Source organism: Prionailurus viverrinus, unplaced genomic scaffold (assembly GCF_022837055.1).
Source record: "Prionailurus viverrinus isolate Anna unplaced genomic scaffold, UM_Priviv_1.0 scaffold_39, whole genome shotgun sequence".
Lineage (NCBI taxonomy): Eukaryota > Metazoa > Chordata > Mammalia > Carnivora > Felidae > Prionailurus > Prionailurus viverrinus.
This window is the reverse complement of record NW_025927607.1, coordinates 1,755,919-1,774,272: the sequence shown is the minus strand read 5'-3', so window position 1 is coordinate 1,774,272 and position 18,354 is coordinate 1,755,919. Positions and strand designations below refer to the sequence as shown.

General features: G+C 56.5%; 1 protein-coding gene across 3 annotated transcripts in view; it reads right to left on the bottom strand.

Moving 5' to 3' along the window:
* Positions 1 to 18,354, bottom strand: part of MLPH (melanophilin) — a 42,602-nt gene that overhangs the window by 11,857 nt on the left and 12,391 nt on the right. For 2 of the 3 annotated variants that reach the window (XR_007149560.1, XM_047846379.1), the window contains exons 3-9: positions 13,072 to 13,293; positions 12,832 to 12,944; positions 10,179 to 10,217; positions 8,714 to 8,817; positions 7,427 to 7,543; positions 6,070 to 6,271; positions 3,869 to 4,011 (exon numbers count right to left, since the gene is read on the bottom strand). Coding sequence is in view for 2 of the 3 variants with exons in the window: in XM_047846379.1 (XP_047702335.1) it covers positions 3,869 to 4,011; positions 6,070 to 6,271; positions 7,427 to 7,543; positions 8,714 to 8,817; positions 10,179 to 10,217; positions 12,832 to 12,944; positions 13,072 to 13,293 (940 nt within the window). In the remaining variant the exon portion in view is untranslated. The remainder of the gene's footprint in view (positions 1 to 3,868; positions 4,012 to 6,069; positions 6,272 to 7,426; positions 7,544 to 8,713; positions 8,818 to 10,178; positions 10,218 to 12,831; positions 12,945 to 13,071; positions 13,294 to 18,354) is intronic. The other variant, XM_047846380.1, reaches the window with a different exon arrangement.

The following is an 18,354-nucleotide window of genomic DNA, read 5'->3' as shown; positions in this document are numbered from 1 at the left end:
TACGCCAGGTTGCTTGACCTGAAAGTCGTCAGCTGGCCAGAGACGGGGTCACTGCGGGCCGGGAGGGACCACTAACACCCGAAACAACTAAAAACACAACTTCCTCGTCCCCTGAGTCACCAGCCTCCTGAGTCACCAGAGTCTCTTAGCTCCCAGACCAGAGAAAATCAATCTTTCGGTTTTCCTCCAAGCCCAGCCTCCGCGTCCTTCCAGCCATTATCTCCTCCGCGGCTCGCCTGGTTTTAAAAGGGACATTTAAGAGGCACTTGTGGAGTGGGAAGGTGCTTTTGCTTTGTGGGGCAGGTCATTAGGTTGGTGTCCACGGCAGTGCCGCGGGCTCCAAGCAGCCAAAGCTGCCCGGAAAAGAGCGGAAAGCTGAGCGACACAAGGCAAGGGTCTCGGTTAGGATTCGGCCCTCAGTCTGAGTGGCGGCTGGTGACGGAGCCCCCCTCTGGTGGCACTGGGTGGCCGGAGGCGCGATCGATACGGGGAGGCGGGGGCAGTGTTCACAGACAGCTCGTCTCCCCGAGAGCAGCGTGCGTGGGACACGTCCTGCCACCACACGCCCCAAGAAGAGTCCTGACGTCATCATGGTCTAACGTCACCTCCAGAGTGGCAAGACGAGTTGGAAAGTTCTCATCTGGGGCTGGGGGACAGCAGGGAGCCACGGAGAGGCCGGAAGGCCGCGGCCGGGATCTGAGGGCCCAGGGCTGCTCTGAGCAGGGCCCTGGCGGCATCCAGGCTCCCGAGGCAGGAGGAGGTAGGAGGCATCCAGGACAGCGTGGACACCATAACTGTAACACCACTCTGGTCTTCCATCTGGTGTGGACGGCCGCCAGCCCCTTCCTGGAACCCCTGTGGGACGCCCGCTTCTCAGGTACTTGTGAGGGACCCCCACGAGGCTGGTGTGGCCTCGTCCTTTCTGCCCAAAGCAGCAGCTGCTTGGCTGGCGGCCTCCGCCCCTGTGTGAGCTCCAGCTGTCGGCCTTACCACGTTTCGTGGACATATACGGACATAAAGCTCGGCACGGACGCCTGGTGCTTTCAACTCGGAGGCAACAAAACCGAAATTCGCAATTTATAAACACAACGCAGACACAGGCCGTGGATTAAAATGGAACCACCACAATTTGGCACCCGTGAGGCTTCTGCGGGGAAACCGAGTCAGAGTCTGCAGCCTGTGCCCAGCATCAGGGGCCTCGAGGCTGGGTTTGGGGAGTGGGGGCTCGCACCCCACCACGGGGAGGGGTGGGGGTGCATGCCGGGGCTGTGGTTTCCCGGCTTTCCGGATCTCAGCCCCACGGAAGCGCCCTTCACACCCATGCTGGCCTTCTCTTGGCGTGAGCAATTCTTTACAGAAGGCCTTTCCTGAATATCCCTCATCCAGAAAGTTCTGACCTTGAATACAGGACAGAGACAGGCACCAGAGCACAACAGGACATGCCGATGAACCCCAGGACACATCATGCTGAAGGACTCTGGGCACCCCAGGGCGTGTCTGTGAGTCTGGGTTCAGGAACAATGCTCTGGGGGCAGGCAGGCGTGGGGGGTCCTGCAGCGGCTCTCACACGGTCCCCTGAAAGAGTCTGTCCCAGGCTTTTACCCACATGCCGGGCCCCCTGCCCTTTGCACCAGCTCTGTGAGCAGCCGGTCGCCTTTACGTGAAGATTCAGGGGAAGGGAGATGTCGCTCAAAGTGGAATCAGTGGAAATAAGTGAAGACAGGAAATTCTAGAGATGAGCTAGAGGAACGAAATGGGGGATAATTCAAGGATTCAAGGAGGCACAAAGGACGGCTGGCCCTGGGAGGGCTAGAGACCAGCACGTGTGTGTTCCTGCAAGTTCCCACAGTCGTTAAATTAAAAACTGACTGAAAGGAGGCAATTCTAGTCTGTATCCCACCGTCTTCTGATCTGGCTCCTCTGCCCGCTGTGGTCCTGCCACACGGGACGGTCCCTGCCCTGGCCTCACTCCCCCCTCCACCACCATCCCCCCCCCCCCCCCCCCCGGCCCTCCCGGGGCCAAGCCTTGGTCTGGTCAAAGGTCACTTCCTTGAGCCAGTGTTTTCCTTGCTATTCCGTAAAAGGGGGTTCAGGCTCCAAGAAGTGTGGGCCACTCTGGGTGCAGAATGGTAGGTGGCTTTTCACTACAGACCTTCTCAGAGCCTTTCATACCCTGCCGAGCTCAGGGCAGAAGGGGGGGGCGGGGGTTGCACTGCTTCCAGAGACGGAAGGTGGGCAGGAGAGCTTCCAGCCCATGCTTGTAGGACAATTCTGGGTGACATCCCAGGAAGGGGAGTCAGCTGTGACTCTGGAGAGGCCGAGTTCAAAGACGCCATGTTTCTGTCCTGCTGACGTTTTTTAGCCCCATGAATTTTACAACAAAAAACGTACAGTGGTTCCTCAAAACCCATGCAAGACAGAACTCCTTCTCCAAGTCTGCCACTGTTTTCGGCAGATCATGTCCTGGGGCTCGGCAGCGAGAGGATGGAGGTTAGAGGAAACCCTGACCCTTCCTACATCAGCCGAGCCTGGGGAGCCTGGGGACAGTGGGTTCAGCAAAGCCCAGGCCCTGCCGGGCAGCTCCATCTGTCAGCGATGGTCCTGGGCAGCGCTGGTCTACCCACGGCCAGGACTCAGCCCGCCGTGGAGCCTGTGGCTGTGAGTCAGGCTCCTCCTGGGTCGTCTGGGTGCCCGGAAGGGGTGAAGGGCCAGGGAAGGCCCAAGTCCCCTGCGGAGCAGCCCCTCCCAGCTCGGGCCCGTCGCCTGCCCCTACCGTCTGCTCCTTGAATTGCAGTGACCACAACCGTCCTCCACTGTCCTCTTCCTGCCTTTTCTGAACACGCTCAACATCTGCTCAGTCTTTCCACCTGGCGGCCCGGAGCTCAGTCCGTGGGTGCCCGGAAGGGAAGCTCACCGGAGGCATCCCCGACCCCTCAAACCTCCCTGGGGGAGGGTCCCAGGAGGAGCTCTGTGCCATGCATCATGGTGCACGGGAGGCTGAACCAGCACTCATCCTGGCTCCTGCAAATGTGCCCGAGACGGGCCTGGGCTGAGCTACAGTTCAGAGTTCTCCATCCCGAGTGGGGGCCCTTCTCCTACTCAACCTGCCTCTAGGCTCCTCAGTTACAAAACGGCCCGGCCTCACGATTTCACCCGTAGCAGTCGAGACCTTATCAGGATCATTGATGAGTCTTTATCAACCTAGCGGTCACGACGGCCTCATATAAAGCATTGTTGCCTTTCCCCCCAGTTAAGTGTACCTGCTCAAACCGAAATCAGTGGTCTGTAAACGGGATCATGGTTTGAATTCCGCGAAGGAAACCTGGGTACTCACAGGGATCTTGTGACCGATTTTATAAATCAGGGCTTGCAGTGTGAGTGAGTCACACTCATTCAACAGGCGTCAAGTGTTCTAAGTTACATTTTCTTAAAAGCTGCATAAAATCTGCTAAAGGTATAAACCCACGGATTATTTCCTCCTCTTATAAATGACATAATACTTAATAGGGTGCATAGTAAACATTTTCATCACAAGGAATCAAGTACTGGGACACCTGGGTGGCTCAGCTGGTTAAGCGTCCGACTTCGGCTCAGGCCATGATCTCGTGGTCCGTGAGTTCGAGCCCCGCGTGGGGCTCTGTGCTGACAGCTCGGAGCCTGGAGCCTGCTTCCGATTCTGTGTCTCCCTCCCTCTCTGCCCCTCCTCCACTCATGCTCTGTTTCTGTCTCTTCTCAAAAACAAATAAACGTTAAAAAAAAATTAAAATGAAATATCAGAAGCTTTGATTCCTCTGCCGTGACTTGGTGTGAAGGTAAAAGGCCTCCATCCACAGCGACGGCAAGAACGGATCCGTCCCAGGTGCCTTACCTGGCTCTCAGCCGGGGCGCAGTCCCTCCACGTGAGGCTCTGGGAGGCCACACCGTCAGCCCCGGCGTCCTCGTCATCGGAGATGCCTTCGTCAGCCGGGTACCGGGAGGAGAGCCGCTCACTACTGCTGATGACGCCCGGACCTTTGGAGTGACAGTGGGTTCGAATTATTTGTGGTGAAAAGCCGAAAGCCGGTGGACACGTTTTTCCCAATAAGAGGTCAAAGAAACCGAAGACGTGACCGCCGCCCCCTGAGGTCAGGGAGCGAAGTGCCTGAAATCGAAGTAAGAGTGGGGCTCGTTGCGCGTCCTCTCGCAAGGAGCTTCAGGCCCCTCGCGGTGACGCCCGGAGAGGAGGAAGCCAGGTCCGCAAAGCAGCAGGCAGGGGATGATTACAGCACACCCCTGTCCACGTGCCTGGAGGGTGGCACACGTGGGTCTTGGGGAGTTTCCCCGAGCGGAGGAGGCATCAGAAGTCTTTTCACATCGGGCACTCCGGGCCGTTTCTCATGCCAGACTCTTGGAGGGCAGGGATCACCTGGGTGTCGGGCTGTGCTTGTTCTGGGCTCCAGCCGTTGGGGGGAAGCTCGCCGTCCCCACCGCCTCACCCACGGCCCGAGGCAGCATGGACGGCACCACACACGGCCACGCGAGGTGCGTTCAGGGTTGACCAGCCCGGAGGCACGGCGGGAACGGCTCTGCAGGGCCCCACGGGTGCCGTGAGCTCTGCCGAGAACCCGAGTGAGCCTGGGGAGAGGGTCCCCGAGCTCCAGCTAGACTCCAGTGCAGGGAACACACGGGTTTTAGCCTGGGACACCGTGTGCTGAGGGCGCCTGGACTCCACCCACAGTGAGATTTCGAGCCACTGTGTTGGTGACGATTTGCTGTGTGGTAACACTTAGTGGACACGACTGTTTCTTTTCCGCCTACAACCGTGCCGCGCGTTGGGCACGCGCCCCTCTTGGCGACGAGGAAACGGAGTCACGATGGCTAAGCGGGTTGATCAGGTGGCAGCACATCTCACCTCAGGTGATGCACCTGCAGTCCGTGATGTGCTCCCAACGCAACGCGGCCGATCAAACTCCGGTACGTCCCGTGAGCTGCTCCCCGGTTAAGGGACGGGGTGCAAATTGTGTGTTAGCATCAGTCAAATAGAGCAACTATTGGTCAGGAACGCCGGGGCTGGAGCTCAGCGCGGACGGTCTCCCTCGGCCTCTCCTTCCCCGCCCGCCGCCCTGCGTGCTCGGGGAGGCCAGGGATCACGGGGCAGGGGAAGGGACACCACGTCTGTGCAAGTCCCCATCCTACGACCTGTTCAATGTAGATACATTTATTCACTGATTAGAGGGAACAATGCCTCCCAAATGCCTCCCGCGTCCTAATCGGCCTGCAGACCATGAGATTATGTCCCTGTAATATAATGAGAAGGGAAAACGGAAAAAGGACCTATTTCCTGGCAGACGGTGTGTTAACCACATTTCCCCGGCAGCTGGCCCCACGCCGCGGCCACGTGGGGGCTCATTAGCAGGAGGGCTGCACGGCCACCGTGATCTCATTTGCTGCGACATCAGTAGGGGGTCTCAACTCCTGAACCCACACGCCCACAGGGCACAGGAAAAGACGGCGATTCAGGATTTCATTACGAAGTGAACTGTCTGACAACGAAATTACACTGAGCAAATCCAGGTTCTGGGCATGCACAGACCTCCTGAGTCACAGCTGGGAGCCAACGGTGGGCCAGGGGAAGCAGCACCCCAATGGAGCCTGTGCCACCATCCCTGAGTGTACCAACCATCCCCGAGTGGACTCTTGGTCCCCAAGTGTACCATCGGTCTCCAGGTTTGGAGCTGCCCTGTTCTTTGGTCAGGATTGTTGGTCCAGGTGACCAGTGATCCTAATCATTTCAGGGAAACGTGCGTGTCCCTACCCCAAGCCAAGTCCATATCCTCCCTAAAAGGCGTCAGGGTTAGAGCTGTGTGGCCAGTTGAGGCGTTAATGCTGGGTATTCTGAGCGTTACGAGAGAAGCACCCAGCCCAGAGGAGGCCGGTGTTGATGGTGTTAGCTGGGACTGGCCGTGCTGGACAATCACAGGGAAGGAAGGAGTTGCTACAAACCGGCCAGTGTGTCTGCAGGAATCAGGACCTCGAGGCAGGTCTTTACCTTCCCCTCCCCCACCTGCACACCCCAGCCAGGGCACCTACCGGGTGTGACAGCCAACCCCAGGGCTGTTGTGCAGGACTGTCTGGGGAAGCGGGGCTCAGTGAGGGTGTCTTGTCTGGCAGCTGAGAGGCTGTCTGTCTGCTCTTCTGGATGAGGGTGGCATCCAGGGGCACCGACATCAGCCTCTTCCAGGACCACGGCCTCCTGGGAGGTGTCCTTGGCACGGGGTTCACCTGTGAGGGCCTGAGCACACAGGACCCCCCAATTGCGGGACGTTTCACCAGGAGGGGGCTGCTCCTTGGCATGGGGGTCTTTCCAGTCCCGGTCTTGGGGGTGTCCACACATCATCCGACTGACCGCACGCTAGACAGCCATCTGCTGTGCCCCCTTCCAACCCAGTTCCCTTCGGTTTCAGAAATTCTGCCAAAACCATTTATTGCCCACTCTGTATCATGTGTCCATGGAAGGTTGGGGCTCACGATGCCCTGACCCCTCATCACACAAGGGAACTGAAACCCATTTGACAGCCTCGGGGGCTCTGACCCTCCTAGAGATGGAACCCTTGAGAATACGGATGGGGAAGTTATCTTTTTTGGGGGCGGGTGCATTTTTCTAACTGCGTGCACCTTAATACTCCTAGAAGACCATGGGGGCAAGAGTGAGTGCGGGCAGGGCTCCCGGGTGGCCCCTTGGCTGCAACCCCAACACTCTCCCTTCCTCTCCCTTCCTCAGGCAGCAGCAGGTTCTCTCTGCTGTGCCGTCACCCTAAGGGAACCAAGGTGCTGAGGACTTCGGGAAGCCACGTGCCCCAGCCCCTTTCCAGCTGGAGGGGGGCAGGAAGGAAGCAGTCCTCAGGCCCTGGAGGCCACGGGAAATGGAGACGGCAGTGGCTGGTCCTGTGGCCGGAGCAGGACCTGGGGCCCAGAGACACCTGGGGCCCAGAGACCTCTGGGGTGCTGGCTCCCTGCCCTGCTGTCTTCTCCCCCAAAGCAGTCTGCAGATCAGCCGGGGCAGGTGCGTCCCTGCCCCAGCTCTGGCCTGGTACCTCCAGATGGATGTCCAGGCACACGTCAGGCCCAGACTCCAGGGCAGAAGCCGTTCTCCTGGCCCTCCCAAGTCACGGGGTTTCTGCCTTACTTCTGGGACAAGCAGCCAGCCCGAATTCCCTCGGCCCCTTCGTCTGTCCAGCCTTAGTTCCCATCCTGCACTCCACTTGCCCAAGCTGCCAGCCCCGTCTCTGCAGAGACCCTGGGCCCCCTCCCCAACTCTCCCCTGGCCTGTTGTGCCCTGATACTGGCTATGGTCATCGGACTCCTTCCCAGAGTGCCCTCCCCCACCTACCTCCCTGGGACCCCGAGTGGCCGGGAAGGACGGGGGCAGAAATGAGAGCCCACTGACCTGCAGGCTGTCTGTGGCCATCGGGACCGGGGACAGATATGGGGGGAGACCGCAGGACTGAGTCGAGCCATCAGAGTCTGCCTCAAAGTCCAAGCCGTGAATGGAGAGGCGCTTTTTCTGAGCAGGTGTAGACACGGGCAAGAAGGGGGGAGTCAGGGTCAGCCTGACAGAGAGGACGGGGGCCCCCTCAGCCCTGGGGTGAGAGCCTCCATGGGCATATGTCCACCTCCCGCACTTGAAACAGACCCAAAGGAGCTCCAAGGCCGCGCCAAGGGGCCCAGAGTGCCTTCCCCCGACCCTGCGAGACCTGCTTCCTCAGCATCTCCTAGAGGAGCAGGAGAGATATCCAGCTGCTCAGAAGTGCTGAGGACACAGGCCCCAGAGCACTGCGGCCCTAGGGTGGGGGGCGGGCAGGCAGTCTGCTTGAGGGCCGACAGGTGCCTCTCTCCCTTGGGAGGTGTGGGGGGTGGGGTGGGAGGAGGCTCAGACAAATGAGGGGCACCTGCCGTGGGGGTGCAGAGGTGGGGAAGAGTTCCATGCTGTTCAGATGAAGGGCATACATCTACTGAAATCCTCCCTCACAATGATCTTGATCCTTTAAAGGTATTGTATAGGGAATATTCCAGACACTGGCTAGTGCTCTTTAAGCTCAGGACAAGGCAGGAACACAGTGTTCTCACTGTAGACTGGCCAGACGTGTCCAGTGTCATATCTCAAAGACCCTGGCCTCCTCCCCGTGGCTCCATCACTGTCCCCCTGCCCCAGCCTGCTCCCCTTCTGTCATCCCACCCAGATGCTTCTCTATCACCAAAACTAACTGAAAAATAAGTTGCTGTTCTCAAGACAGAAACAAACACCAACAAAGGCAAGGCTCGTGGTTGGCTTTTAAACAGAAGCAAAAGTGTTCACAGAGGGGAGTCTAAAGAAAGGGGCCTTGCTTCCTTCAAAGATGCAAAGGCCGCCTTGGGAGACACCAGCGTGCCCTCTGGGACCCCTGCCTGCCCTGACAACCTGACACGCGGGCCCCCGGGGCCCTGACCCACGGGCCAAGCAGGCTTCGCGGCAGGCTCTGCCTACCCTGCAGCCTGCCCCCGGGGTTTCTGATGGTGACACCACATGGTGAAGGCATGCTCTCATTTGCTGCTCAGTGTCTCACGGACCATCTGGGCATGGCAGAGGGGGCAGGCGCTCTGTGCTCCTGCTGGAGTGGAGAGCACTGAGATTTTTAGGAAATCTGAGCCCAAGGCTCCAGGTGGGGGAGGGGCGGGGTGACTGGGGAAGACTTACTTTGCTCCCAAGGGGTTGGGCCTGGGCCACTGTGTCCAGTTCTCCATCCTCTTCTGTCTGCTCACTGTCTCCACTTCCCTCTCCAGGGCTTGGCTCAGGCCCACCTGCAGTGGATACCGGCATGAGTCCACCCAGGGAGGGGAAGATGGGGGCAAGCCATCCATCCACCCACCCACCTGCTCATCCATCCACCCATCCCACCTGCCCATCTACCACCCCCCCACCCATCCATCCATCCGCCCACCCACCCTCCTACCCATCCACCTGCCCACCTGCCCATCTACCAGCCATCCACACACCCATCCATCTACCTACCCACTCATTCATCCATTCTCCATTCATCCATCCATCCACCCATCCATCCACCCACCCACTGTGACACTTCCAGGCAAGGCCATCTGCTGGCCTTACAAAGACCTAGCCAAGCAACAGTTAGAACCGGTCTGAATCTCAGCAGAAAGCTATTATTCTGCATCAATTTTGTCGAGGGTCACCCCTACAAACCCATTCATCGGTTCCCTCTTGGGCAATCGGAATCACTGATGTTTGTGGTGGGTGAAGGAGGACTCTAGCTACATCATGTTTTCTCAGATGGACTGCTTCACCCACAATCAGTTCATCTGCTTGTCTGCAGGCATCAGAAACAATTGGGACGGAGGTGAGCCTCAGCCCCGGGGCTCCCACCCCTCCTTTCTCGGCCCCCCAGACCCCCTGCTTCACCTGAGCACCCAGGTGGCCCCCTGTCAAGACCTCTTCCCCCTCTTCTCCTGCTCACCCTGGCCTGGCCTGCTCCTCTAGGCCGCCAGAGAGGGATCCAGGAAATGGGCCCTGGGGTGGATCACCCGCCGTCTCTCAGGGGCCACAAGGGCCGGCACTGGGTGCTTAGGCCTGTGGGACCTGGCCCAGCACGTGGTGCCCTGCACGCCCCCACCCTGTATCCCAGCCCTCAGCCCCTGGGCCTTTGGGTGCGGGGAGGTCTCAAGTGCAAGCAAGCAGTGAATTGCACATATCTGTGAGCGCCCTGCAAGCCCTTCTCTGCCCCCCTCAGAACTCAGAACCGCGCAGCCGGCAGACTGGGTAATTATTTTCGATTCTCTGGGCAGTGGAAGTCTTGAGGGAATGCACTCCAAACTGCCAGACAGAAGACGGAGGGACGAACGCTATCTGCACTACGGGAATGTAGAAGTGCTTCCTGGAGGCCCGTGTGTGTGTGTGTGTGTGTGTGTGTGTGTGTGTGTGTGACATCCCCCCCCCGCCCCAGACTGAATATGAACAGGATCTCTGTGCCCCTGTTTGTTACCAACTCCTTCCATCCCTCTCTCCACCTGGGACAAGGGTTTGAGCGACTTTAACCCATCTCTGGAGATCGAGTCATTCTTAATAAAACCCAAGGAAGAGATTTCTTGACCGCTCTTGATAGCGGGGTAGAAGCAAAAGTAAAGCCATGTGAGCACGAAGGACTTACTGTGGAGGTCAGGTGAGTCACGTGCCCTGTCAGGCAAACCTACAGCCAAAGAAAAGGCTCTGAGAAACACAGACAACCTCTGGAGACCGTGTGCTGAAGGATGGGGTTTCCTGTCATTTCCTTCCTGGCCCTGGGACCGTCTCCCGCAGCATCTGCCCATCCTGATGTGGGGGACTCGGGAAAACACCCCCATTGCTCTGCGGAGCAGAGCACCCCCCCAGTGGCTGAAACACCCCCACTGCTCTGTGGATTCCCTGGGAGAAGACCCCCCAGTGTCCCCCACCAGCTCACCAGTCATTAACTTCAATCGTTTCTATTTTTTTTCAGTTTGACCGCTTAAAAAAACCCACAAAGACACAACCTTCCTTCCCTGTACCCCCTTTGACTCAGTGTGCTGGGCTCCCAGGCACCCAGCAGGGAGAATGCACCCTGGGCATCCTCCGGGGGACCTGAGACGCCCCTCACTGGGGATGGCAGCCACTGGGAGCCGGGGTTCCTGTTGCCCCACAGCGCCACCTGGTGGCCCTCGGTGGTGACTACTTTGAAACTGGCAGGTTACTTGGGCTGTTGGCTCCAGCAGCTGGGGATGCTGGCCGGGCATCAGAATCCCCACAGCCTTTCACACAACACAGATTCCTGAGCCCACCCGGCCCCTGGAAATCCGCACCTCTCAGGGTGAGGCCAGGTCCCCAGGGGTTCTAACGCGGTGGCCTGCGGTTTCCTCTGTGAGCAGGGCCGCCTCTGGGCTTCAGGGTCTCAAATGCTTTGCAGTGTGGCTTTCGGCCCTGCTTCCTGTGGTTCTCACCGGTGAGCCCTGTCAACCTCCTTCACCTGCCAAGCCGGCTCCTGGCTGGCCAAGGGGGCGTGGGGTCATGGGCTTTACTGATGGGCTCCAGCCTGAGACACAGATACGGCCTTGAGAAGCAGTGGGAGGGCAGAGGGAGATGAGGAAGGGCCTTCAAGGATTGGGCACCTTCCTGTGCCACCTCGGTCACATCTGTTGTCTCGGCATAGTTATCCAGAAAGTCTCTTTTTACTCATGAAAATGTTCTTATTTGAATGATTCATCATATGCCTCCCTCCCCAAGAAGCCCCCTCACCCCACAGTCTACTGTTCCAGGTGCTACAAGTCATTCCGAGTGAGGGTGCCTCGGGGTGGTCCCCGTCCTAAATTCAGGAGTGTGCTAAGATGCCTCAGAAACCCCTCAGTGGACGCCCAAGCGCTCTGGGGGTAGCTGTGCCCAACTTCAGGTCCTGCCTACCAGAGTGGGGCTTTATAGGACACAGACACAAGTAAGACCTCTCCCCAGAAGGCCTGGGAGGAGACACCTCCAATCCAAACAGTACAGAACCTGCCCCCGATGTGCCTCCTGCCTTAGGGCCCTTGCCTCCCGGTCCCCCAGATGGAGATATTCAAGACGCCCAGCCTGCCCCCCCTCCCCACCCCCAGCCTGGTGAGCTCTCCCAGCCTGAAGCCTTGGCCAGGCTTAATGGCAGAGCCTGGGATTCAAGTGGCAGCGAATGACAGAGACAAGGCACGCTCCCTGCAAACACTGCTTAATTATCTCCGCTCAAGTTCAACTTCCAAACTTCAACCTTCCCCTGAAATGATCTCCCTTTCCAAACACCCTAAAGGTGGACAAGACAGGTGAACCCACCTGTCAGGTTTGGTGTAAGATCACAGTATGGATTTCAAGTTCATTATGAAATAATACTTGGGGGGGGGGCGCCGCCTGGAGGGCTCTGTCGGTTAAGCATCCGACTTTGGCTCAGGTCATGATCTCGCAGTTTGTGAGTTTGAGCCCCGTGTCCGGCCCTGTGCTGACAGCTCGGAGCCTGGAGCCTGCTTCGGATGCTGTGTCTCCCTCTCTCTCTGCCCCTCCCTGCTTTCTCTCTCTCTCTCTCTCTCTCTCTCTCTCTCTCTCTCAAAAATAAATAAACATTAAAAAAATTATTAAAAAGAAATGGGACTTCCAGGTGCCTGGGTAGCTCAGTCAGTTAATCATCTGACTTCGGCTCAAGTCATGATCTCCCTGTTCCCAAGTTCAAGCCCCACGTGGGGCTCTGTGCTGACAGCTCAAGCCTGGAGCCTGCTTCAGATTCTGTGTCTCCCCCTCTCTCTTCCTCTCCCCCTCTCATGCTCTGTCTCTCTCTGTCTCAGAAATAAATAAACGTTAAAAAAATGAAATAAATACTTGGATTCAAAATATGAAAACACACCACTGAGTTAGAACGAATTTCTTTAAGTCTTGATAAACACACGACTCCCAGGGAATGTGTGTGGAAAGAGGGAGTCTCGGCCCCAAACCAGACGCCCAGGGAGGAGGGGTCTGGAGAACACAAGTGCCTTATTATTCGATTAGCCACTGAGGTTCAGAATCTTTGGCTCTGAGTTCTCAACCTGCTAGGAAGCACTGGAAAAATATGACTTCAAAGAGTGGGGGGTGTGAATAGCATGCAGGACTTCCCAGGGGGCCAGGCCAGGGGGGTGCAGAAGTTTGTACCACACGAAAAGCAGCCAGTTTTGCAGAAAACACCTGAAATGCATGGACAGGTGCACACACACACATTCCAAAGGATCTGCTGGGTCCGGAAACATTACGACACGCCTGGGAACAGAAAAGAGCCCCCCCGAGACAGGTACACTCCTCACCTCCACCCTGCAGCCGCCCGCACAGGGACCGGATCACTTTGGCACTCCCGAACCGCTTGAAGCGGGCTCTCAGGTGCCCGTAGTACCACTCCAGTGAGCCCATCTTCACAACCCTGCGGACACACGGAGCTCAGGCCCACGGCCCCGCCCACCCTTTCTTCGGCCAGCCCCTCTGAGGGGACGTGTCGGGCCCTGAAACCCACAGGGTCACCTGGACCCCAGGCACCCGCCCTGGCTCACCTGGCCAGGTGGCAGGGGTCACAGAGCCAGCCCTCCTCCTCCGGGTGGGCGTGGCTACAGTCTTGGCAGGTGAAGAGGTGACAGTCCAGGCATTGCCTCTTGGGGGCCACGAGGAGCCGGTAGGGCTGCAGGCAGCGGGCGCAGTGGGTCTCATTCAGGTGGGCCGCATCCGAGAGCAGCTCCCTCTGGGAGCTCTCCTTCTTAATCCTGTCCTTCAAACCCCTAAGGAAGATATCAGACACAAGAACTATATTAGACACCTTGTTCTTGCAACAGGTTTTACATGCCTGCACGCGTGTGTGTGCAAACACACACACACACACACACACACACACGGGAACTTTCTCATACGCAGAGAAAAGTGACCCCAACTCGGGTAAAGGCACCCACGGGCAGCCTTTACTCTCTGCCGTGGGAGCTCCACGCTCCCACTCTCTCCCGACGGGGGAGCCCAGTAGGCCGGGTTCACACATGTGCAGTCTGAGTAGGCTGGAATTGAAACACCTGATTCTTAAAGAAATGAAACCGCATTTAAACATATCTGTGACTGTTCACAATTGTACAAATTTTCAGGCTGCGTACCCGTGACTTTCATCCAGTGCCAAAGGGCCAAGAACCATAAAGGCTCGGGATCACAGGCTGGGACAGCTGTCACCTGCCCGCGCAACCTCACACAACTCATAACGGAAAGCTGGACAGGAGGTCCTGAACTCCAGGTTTGAGCTGGAGCCCGCAGACCCTGGAGCTTTTCTGCTGCACAGCGTGGAGCTCGGAGACCGTGTTCGGGCTCCCTGCTTCACCGGACGACGATGAGCCTGCAGTCATCACCACTGGGTGTCCAGCCTTCCTTGGAGGGGGCGAGGTTGGTGGCTTTGGGGAGCCCCGCAGGGCCAGGGGGAGTCCTGGGAGTGTAGCCGGTCAGGCCACGCGGTTACTTAGAACCAATCTGTCGCACAGGCTAAGAGGAGGCTAGAGAAGAGAGAAAAATCTAAGCGGTTCACAGCAGAAGCCACAGAGAAGGCAGAGATCAAGCTCATCAGGGGGGAGAGGCTGGCGCTCCTCTCCGTGAGGGCCTGGCCGCTCACACCTACTCTGTGTGCCGGCCCAACCTGACGTCCGGTCACACCTGCTCCACGGGCCGGCCCGACCTGATGGCCGGTCACACCTGCTCCACACGCCAGCCTGAGCTAATGGCCCTGCGTGGAGGACACCACCAGGTAAGTGGGGGTTGGCTGTGACCCTACTGAGAAAGTGACAGGTCACTGCACTCTCCCTAGGAGGTCACACAGGGTTCTGGGGGTCAAGCCAGGAGGGATCCCTCGCAAGCAGTTTTGGGTGTCTTCCAGCAGGGAAGCAAGTTGAGCTGACCCCCCATGGAGCAAGGCTGACGTGGCCTGGTTTGCACAGTGTCCGTGGCGGGAACCATCCAGCACCACGGGGTCCTGGGAAAACCACAGTTCTCCCAGACCTTTCTGGTGAGCTTGCCCAAACTGAACGGACTGCAAGATGTACACATTCCTTTTGTTCTGGATTTCAGAGAATGTCTGCCAAAGGCAATATTTCTAGCTTTAGATGCGATCAAACCGATCCATTCTTAGTGACAAAAACCAGACCCTGGGTGCCACGGTCTTGTGAGAACTCTGCACCTGTGGTTTCTGGTGGGGTCGCCCCAGGGCCGGTGGAGATGAAGGACAAGACAGCAGCTCTAAGAGGCCCTGGGACACCACTTCCCACGTTGAGTGACACGGACAGCACTTCGCCGATTTCCCTCTCCCCACTCTCCGTTCAAACACTCTGGAAGACAGGCACACACACGAAACTCCTGTGTCAGCTTGGAAAACCAAGAGAGCATGGCTGAGCGCTGGTGGCATCCAGGGTGGGTGATGTCATCCACCGACCACGGTCCAGACACAGCTGCGTCGACAAGGTAGACTTTGCGTCACAGAGACAAGTACAGGCACCTGAAGCCAGGAGGGGAGGGCCAGCCCTCCTCCACTTCCACTTGGACTGTATCTGCATCAGTCAGAAAATCTAGAGGCCACCCTGTGTCCCTCTCCTACTGACTGCCCGTCATTCTCTGTCCAGGCAGAACTACCTCCCAGCACGGCAGGAAGAAAGAGGAGGACACGTGAGGCACCGTGCGTCCCAGGATGCAAAGTCCCCTGAAATAAGAGCCCCAGGGGTGGTGGCTGGAGACAGACAGTGCCAACTATAGGGGAAGGGACAATTATACTCTGCCTCAGATTCTCTAAAACATAACTTCTCTTCTTCATAGCTGGACAGCAGGAAAGGAGAGAAGGGGAGAGCCCAGGCTGGTCCAGCACAGTGACCCCAGCTGGCTCCTGCCGGCTGCAGGGCAATCACCCTGACCCGGAGCTGCACAGGGAGGAGGTGGGCGGGGCCAGGCCAAAGCACACAGGATGCTCATTGCAAACACGGGGTTGACCAGATGTCCCTCCACTATGGGTGCCTCGGCAGACGTAAGTCTAAGTCACCATCAGGAAGAAAAGACACCCCGAGTGCGACTGCCGGAAACAGAAGACAACTTGAAACAAGTGTGTTTGGCACGTTCACTGGGATTGAGAGAGAGAGGAGGGGATAAAGAAGGAACCAGGCTGAGATGGAAAGACCACAGGCTATGTTCACCGAGGTGGGGAAGAGACGGCCAAAATAAAGATGGGAAGGAATGAAGACGGACAGTGGGGAGGAAGACGGGCAGAATTAGCACCGGAGCTTACGAAGCCCAAAGATTTCGACCGGTGGCCCTCAAGGCGGGGTCCGGGAGCCTCTGGAAGTACCTAAGGCCCTTTCAAAGGGTTCACAAGGCCAAAATTATTTTAGTAATGATGCTTAAATGCTATTCCTCTTGTTTGCTCTCTGACGCCTGCAGTGGCAGTAGAAAAGCAATGATCGCCAAACAGCTAGGACCTCAGCACGAGTCAAGGCAGAGGGACAAACTGTACAAATTGCCATTCCAGTCTTTGTCACGGAAGTAAAGGAGAGCAGGTCTTTGATGAAGTGTGTCCTGATGAAAGGCAGGTGCTCGATGCTACAATGACACGTATTCAACTAATTACACCTTGACCCTTGAGCACGTGTCTTTTTAATATTCTGCATGAATGGAGAGACGGGACGCACACACAGGAAGCGTTTCTGCTACATCCTGAAGCACCACCAAGGTCCTGATGAGGGGAAGCAGGCACTCGCCGGACTTCCAACGGGAGCTAGAAGCTTTTTTCACGGGACATCACTTTTACTTAAAAGAACAACTGAAAGAGAAACTATTCTGACTTGGGTGTTCGCCAGACATTTTCTTAGGAATGAACAGAGGGAGCCCGTCACCTCGAGGAAACAAGTGACAGTCTTTGTGGCCAATGACCAAATTCAAGCTTTCAAGCACAAAGAAGGATCTTGGGAGATTTATGTCTGCCGCCATGAGTTTGATGGTGCCAACGCTAATGTTTATTTATTTATTTATTTATTTTTGCTAATGCTTTTTTAGAGGTTGCTGATGACATCAGTGGTGACGGAGTCAATGTGATTCCTTTGGGTATATAATGAGATGTGTCACCAGAAGCTGCATACTGCACAAGAAAACTACACATGGATAAAAGATTCACTTTGAGTGCAAGACAGATCAATGGATTTTACTGTAAAAGGGAGGGAAAAGTTCACTGATACGGTTTCAGATTCCACCGTGCAACCTCCTTTAAGAAATTACTAGTTGTGGGGCTCCTGGGTGGCTCAGTCAGTTGAGCGTCTGACTTCGGCTCAGGTCATGGTCTCGTGGTTCGCGGGTTCGAGGCCCGTGTTGGGCTCTGTGCTGACAGCTTAGACCCTGGAACCTGCTTCTGATTCTGCGTCTCCCTCTCTCTCTGCCCCTCTGCTATTCTCTCTCTCAGAAATAAACCTTAAAACTTTTTAAAAAAAATTACCCATTTGTTGTGTTTCCATGTAGAATCAAAACACAATGTTCATAATCATCTGGCTATTGAAACACCCCTCTTTTTTCCAACTATACATTTGGAGGAGGCCAGATTTTCTTCAAATTCCTCAGCCAAGACAACATTCTACAATGCACTGAAAACAGAAGCAGATATGAGAATCCAACCATCTCCTCTAACACCAGATACTGAAGGGATTTCCAAAAATATAGAACATGCCAGGGGCACCTGGGTGGCTCAGTCGGTTGAGCGTCCGACCTCGGCTCAGGTCATGATCTCACGGCTGGTGGGTTCGAGCCCCACACTGGGCTCCGTGCTGACAGCTCAGAGCCTGGAGCCTGTTTCGGATTCTGTGTCTCCCTCTTTCTCTGCCCCTCCCCCACTCGTGCTCTGTCTCTCTCTCTCAAAAAGTAAACATTAAAAAATTATTTATTTATTTATTTATTTATTTATTTTTTTTAATTCTGTTTTTCAACGTTTATTTATTTTTGGGACAGAGAGAGACAGAGCATGAACGGGGGAGGGGCAGAGAGAGAGGGAGACACAGAATCGGAAACAGGCTCCAGGCTCTGAGCCATCAGCCCAGAGCCTGACGCGGGGCTCGAACTCACGGACCGCGAGATCGTGACCTGGCTGAAGTCGGACGCTTAACCGACTGCGCCACCCAGGCGCCCCCAAAAATTTTAAAAATATAGAACGTGCCAGACTTCTCATTTGCTACGGAAAAAGTTATTGTTCATAAAAAATGTTATTTATGTTAACACATACGGGGTTTACTGTTGTTATTTAAGCGAATGAATGAATATTTTTTAAATGTCTGGTTTCAATTTCTGATAGGGTAAATACTGACATGAATAACCCACATGAACAGAAGCTCTTGGGGGTTTCTCTATAATTTAAGAATGTAAAGGGGACCCTGAGGCCAAAATACTTGAGAACGGCGGACTTGGAAGCAAGTTTGCTGCCCCAGACGCAGAGAAAAGGGCTAAAGGGACGGGAACGAGGAGGAGGAGGGCAGAGCTGGAAACAGGGACGGATGGAGGAGGAGATTAGCAGAGGGGTGTCTGGGGACCAGAAGCCCACAGCCGACTTCCAGCCCCCTCTGAGACACCAACGTCAAGTGCTCTCTGCAAGACAGGCTGAGGGTCCTCTGAGGACAAGGTGGGGGGGGGGGGTCTGGTGCAAGGAAAGCCCTTTCAAGACAGGGCAGGGAAGGGAAGTCCCCTCTTGGCAATGACCGGGCGTGGAAGGGAGAAGGGCTGGAGGTGATGCCAAGAGGACAGATAGGTGACGCTATCTGTCCTTGCTCTCCTCCTCTCAGGGGGAGTCCGGAGGGGAG